This window comes from Bombina bombina, chromosome 7 (assembly GCF_027579735.1).
Source record: "Bombina bombina isolate aBomBom1 chromosome 7, aBomBom1.pri, whole genome shotgun sequence".
Lineage (NCBI taxonomy): Eukaryota > Metazoa > Chordata > Amphibia > Anura > Bombinatoridae > Bombina > Bombina bombina.
In genome coordinates this window covers 19963702-19969701 of record NC_069505.1, presented here as the reverse complement: position 1 = coordinate 19969701, position 6000 = coordinate 19963702, and the positions used below count along the sequence as shown (strand labels likewise).

Below are 6000 nucleotides of genomic sequence, written 5' to 3'. Positions count from 1 at the left end.
GATGACAGTTTCGTGCTGGTACTATCTGAAGAGATTTGTCATTCACACTCATCCGAAAAGCATCTAAAGTTAGTTTATGTATCTCATTAAAGTGACAGTTTACTCCCTTTAATTTGTTCCCAATTATACACTTGCTGAAGTGTATTAAATTAGTTACAAATAGCTCTTTTTACTTTATTTTGGCATTTGAAATAGCTGATATTGCCTGTTTTATCTCCACCTATACTGAAAGTTTCCATACTTAAAGGGACACTGTACCCAAAAATTTTCTTTCATGATTCATATTGAGCATGAAATTTTAAGCAACTTTCTAATTTACTCCTATTATCAAATTTTCTTCATTCTCTTGGTATCTTTATTTAAAATGCAAGAATGTAAGTTTAGATGCCGGCCCATTTTTGCTGAACAACCTGGGTTGTCCTTGCTGATTGGTGGATAAATTCATCCACCAATAAAAAATTACTGTCCAGAGTACTGAACCCAAAAAAGGCATAGATGCCTTATTTTTCAAATAAAGATAACAAGGGAACAAAGAAAAACTGATAATAGGAGTAAATTAGAAAGTTGCTTAAAATTGCATGCTCTATCTGAATTACAAAACACAATTTTTGGGTTCAGTGTCCCTTTAAGTATTGGCTATAGAAAAGCTGTGTAAACAGCCAATAAAGGACATTACACTCCCAGTGGGGTTAGGAGAGACAAGCAATAAAATATTAAGGGACTGATATTCAAAAGTTCACAAGCATGGAGAGAAATTATGCAACATCTTTGGAAAATGTTTAAGACCTTATTTTATAATGTAGGTGTCTCTCCTTCACATCAAGAACCTACATTGTGAGATAAACGTCTTTCAAATTAAAATTAGATCATCTTGCCTAAAGTATTGGGCTTTGGTTTACAGACAGAGATAATATAACAAAGCATGTATGTATACAGAAAGTGACAACATAAGAAAATCTGATTTCCCTGCAAGCTCAGACCATTTTGATTGGTTGTGGTTTAAAAGAACATATTTATTATACAATAATAAACCTAAAGGAGCAAATTTTCATCCATTTTATACTCTGCAGCCGGTATTATAAGTCATTGGAAACATGTTAAAGGGACAGTCTAAACCAGAATTTTTATTGTTTTAATAGATAGATAATCCCTTTATTACCCATTTCCCAGTTTTGCATAACCAACACAGTTATAATAATATACTTTTAACCTCTGTGATTATCTTGTATCTAAGCCTCTGCAAACTGCCCCTTTTTTCAGTTCTTTTGACAGACTTGCAGTTTAGCCAATCAGTGCCTGCTCCCAGATTACTTCATGTGCACGAGCACAGTGTTATCTATATGAAATACATGAACTAACACCCTCTAGTGGGGAAAAACTGTTAAAATGCAATCTGAAAGAGGTGGGCTTCAATGTCTAAGAAATTAGCATATGAACCTCCTAGGTTAACTTTTCAAATAAGAATACAAAGAGAACAAAGCAAAATTGGTGATAAAAGTAAATTGGAAAATTGTTTAAAATTACATGCTCTATCTGAATCATGAAAGTTTATTTTGGCCTAGACTGTCCCTTTAAAGTAAACTGTCCCTTTTCACAGCCACAATCTTGTGACCATAATGTCATGAGCAGAGATTTAAACTGTACTGAGATGTTACGGCACAAGAATGACAATTAGATAGCCAGCCTTGTGGTACTAAGTGCTCGATGTATCAAGCCTTCTCCCTGTACAAGAGAACCTGCAGTCACCATTTATCAAGCAGCTGTAATGAGACCGCTGCTTCTCTACTCTCTTCTCCACCTCGTCCAACCGGGGAGATTGACCGCTCTTGCCTGTGCGTGATTAGCTGTGCGTGGGTAGGGGGCAGGATTGCACAAAATAGCGCCCATGTGCAATGCTGAATCCCTCCAGTGGATTGCTGCCTGCCAGAGGCGAGCTGGGGCGGGCATGGACGAATATGTACTCCCTGGCCGCCCTTGCTTGATAAATTGAGTCCTTAGGAGAAGGGTGGAGAAGGCTCTGATGCATCATCCCTCATATTGCTCCATAGCAGCATTGTGTCTATTATGGCAACGTCTATTGGCCTTAGTGTGAAATGTCTACAAGAACCATCACCTCTCCCATGAGTAAACCATGGCTAAAGAAGAGCTACTTGGTACCAATGAGTGTAAAACTATGGATCTTCATTCAGTGAATATCGCCTGTTATCACATGACCTTGTTCTCTCTTGTCAGATACAAGATATCAGCGTTGAGACTGAAGACAACAAGGAGAAGAAGTCGGCTAAGGACGCTTTGTTGCTTTGGTGTCAGATGAAGACCGCTGGGTAAGCAGCAATACGAGCTTGTATTAAATGGTCCTAAACCGTTACTTCTTGTGCGTTCTGTGCGTAGCTCGTCTATGGCTGTGATACTGTTTAATATGAACAAAATAACAGACTGTGTTTTATAAACTTCATGCTTTATATGCTGAGCATTTCAGTGAACACCTTGAGATTTTTATAAAAATTGTTGTTATATATAATGAAACTGTTTTGCAATACACTTCCATTATTTATTTTGCCCCTTTTCATGTAACTTAATTTTGACAATTGAGCAATCTCTTACTATCAGAACATGAAATGCACTGCCTGACTTAAGGCTAACCCTGCTACATATCTGTCTCTAATTGGTTTCATTAGATAACAACTGTAAATACATGTAGTTTATAATAATATTATTAGTGACTAGCCTTGTATTCTGCAGCCTAAAGCCCTGATTGGCTCCTACAAACAAAGCACGTGGAGTTTGATTATTGAAAAATAATTGCAGAAGAGGATGTTAATTTGTTTTAAAAACAATTAGATTTGTCTGATGTTATTTTATAGCAACACAACAGAAATGTCTGCAATTACCCTGTTACTGTCCCTTTAAAGGGAAAGTCTACTTGAACGTTTTTATTGTTTGAAAAGATAGATAATCCCTTTATTACCCATTCCCCAGCCGACAGTTATATTAATACACTTTTTACCTCTGTGATTACCTTGTATCTAAGCCTCTGCAAACTGCCCCTTATCTCATTTATATTAATACACTTTTTACCTCTGTGATTACCTTGTATCTAAGCCTCTGCAAACTGCCCCTTATCTCATTTATATTAATACACTTTTTACCTCTGTGATTACCTTGTATCTAAGTCTCTGCAAACTGCCCCTTATCTCAGTTATATTAATATACTTTTTACCTCTGTGATTAACTTGTATCTAAGCCTCTGCAGACTGCCCATTATCTCAGTTATATTAACACACGTTTTACCTCTGTGATTATCTTGTATCTAAGCCTCTGCAGACTGCCCCCTTATCTCAGTTTTACCTCTGTGATTACCTTGTATCTAAGCCTCTGCAGACTGACCTCTTATCTCAGTTTTACCTCTGTGATGACCTTGTATCTAAGCCTCTGCAGACTGCCCCTTATCTTGGTTTTACCTCTGTGATTACCTTGTATATAAGCCTCTGCAGACTGCCCCCTTATCTCAATTTTACCTCTGTGATTACCCTGTATCTAAGCCTCTGCAGACTGCCCCCTTATCTCAGTTTTACCTTTGTGATTACCTTGTATCTAAGCCTCTGCAGACTGCTCCTTATCTCAGTTTTATCTCTGTGATTACCTTGTATCTAAGCCTCTACAGACTGTCCCATTATCTGTTTCTCTTGTTAAGTGTAGTCAGTCCACGGGTCATCCATTACTTATGGAATATATCTCTTCCTAACAGGAAGCTGCAAGAGGATCACCCAAGCAGAGCTGCTATATAGCTCCTCCCCTCACATGTCATATTCAGTCATTCTCTTGCAGCCTAACTAAAGATAGGTCGCTGTGAGAGGTCTGTGGTGTTTTTTAGCTTAGTTTATTTCTTCAATCAAAAGTTTGTTATTTTAAATGGCACCGGAGTGTGCTGTTTGTTCTCAGGCAGCATTAGAAGAAGAATCTGCCTGCGTTTTCTATGATCTTAGCAGACGTAACTAAGATCCACTGGCTGTTCTCATCTGAGGAGTGAGGTAACTTCAGAGAAGGGGAATAGCATGCAGGGCCCCCTGCAAATGAGGTATGTGCAGTAATTATTTTTCTGAGGAATGGAATTGACTGAGAAAATACTGCTGATACCAATGTAACGTAAGTTCAGCCTTAAATGCAGTGATAGCGACTGGTATTAGGCTGATGAGTGTGTGTACACTGAATGTATTTTTCTAAGGAATGGAATTGACTCTGAAAATACTGTTAATACTGAAATAATGTATGAGCCTTAACTGCAGTAAAAGCGACTGGTAGCAGGCTTATTAATAACAATTCATAACTTTTAAAATGTATGTTTAAAACGTTTACTGGCATGTTAATCGTTTTTTGTGAGGTACTTGGTGATAAAACTTATTGGGGCATGATTTTTACCACATGGCCATCTTTGTTTTCTGCATAGAAACAGTTTTCTGAGCTTCCCCACTGTTGTAATATGAGTGGGAGGGGCCTATTTTAGCGCTTATTTGCGCAGTAAAAATTCAGTCACAATCTGTCTACTTCATCCTCCATGATCCAGATCGTCTCTAGAGAGCTCAGGGGTCTTCAAAATTCATTTTGAGGGAGGTAATCAGTCACAGCAGACCTGTGACAGTGTGTTTTGACTGTGATAAAAACGTTAATTATTAAATTGTTATCCGTTTTTGGGTATTAAGGGGTTAATCATCCATTTGCTGGTGGGTGCAATCCTTTGCTAACTTAATACATTTACTGTGAAAAATTGGTTGCTATAACTATTTTGGTTCATTGTTATTTCAACTGTGACAGCTTTTTGTGCTTCTTAAAGGCACAGTAGCATTTTTTATATTGCTTGTAAATTTATTTAGAAAAGTATTTCCAAGCTTGCTAGTCTCATTGCTAGTCTGTTTAAACATGTCTGACACAGATGAATCTCTTTGTTCACTATGTTTAAAGGCCAATGTGGAGCCCAATAGAAATTTGTGTACTAATTGCATTGATGCTACTTTAAATAAAAGTCAATCTTTACATGTAAAGAAATTATCACCAGACAACGAGGGGGAAGTTATGCCGACTAACTCTCCTCACGTGTCAGTACCTTCGCCTCCCGCTCAGGAGGTGCGTGATTTTGTGGCGCCAAGTACATCAGGGAGGCCCTTACAAATTACTTTGAAAGACATGGCTACTGTTATGACAGAAGTATTATCTAAATTGCCAGAATTAAGAGGCAAGCGCGATAGCTCTGGGTTAAGGACAGAGCGCGTGGATGAGGTGAGAGCCATGTCAGATACTGCGTCACAGTTTGCAGAACATGAAGACGGAGAGCTTCATTCTGTGGGTGACGGATCTGATCCAGGGAGACTGGATTCAGAGATTTCTAATTTTAAATTTAAGCTTGAGAACCTCCGCATATTGCTAGGGGAGGTATTAGCGGCTCTGAATGATTGTAACACGGTTGCAATTCCAGAAAAATTATGTAGGTTGGATAGATACTATGCGGTACCGGTGTGTACTGACGTGTTTCCTATACCTAAAAGGCTTACAGAGATTATTAGCAAGGAGTGGGATAGACCCGGTGTGCCTTTTTCCCCTCCTCCCATATTTAGGAAAATGTTTCCTATAGACGCCACCACACGAGACTTATGGCAGACGGTCCCTAAGGTGGAGGGAGCAGTTTCTACTTTAGCTAAGCGTACCACTATCCCTGTGGAGGATAGTTGTGCCTTTTCAGATCCAATGGATAAGAATTTAGAGGGTTACCTTAAACAAAATGTTTGTTACAAACTGCTGTTTGTAACTGGCCCTTTAAATGAAAAATTGCCCTGCTTCCCTGGATTTTGGAGAAGCCTATTTGCCAGCCTCCTTCCACATGACTATGGCCCCTGGAAGATTGTGCCCCTGAGGACATATTGACTTTTGTTGGGTGTGTGTGGCCCTTTAAGAACCATCTGGGGACATATTGTGACTTTGATGAACAATGCCCCTTTAAGACTATGT

The 6000-nt window shown here is 38.7% G+C and overlaps 1 protein-coding gene across 2 annotated transcripts in view; it reads left to right on the top strand.

The window, feature by feature from the left end:
- Window positions 1-6000, top strand: part of LOC128665781 (spectrin beta chain, non-erythrocytic 1) — a 351315-nt gene that overhangs the window by 271183 nt on the left and 74132 nt on the right. For both annotated transcript variants that reach the window (XM_053719978.1, XM_053719979.1), the window contains one exon: window positions 2233-2324. In XM_053719978.1, coding sequence (XP_053575953.1) covers window positions 2233-2324 — 92 coding nt within the window. The remainder of the gene's footprint in view (window positions 1-2232; window positions 2325-6000) is intronic.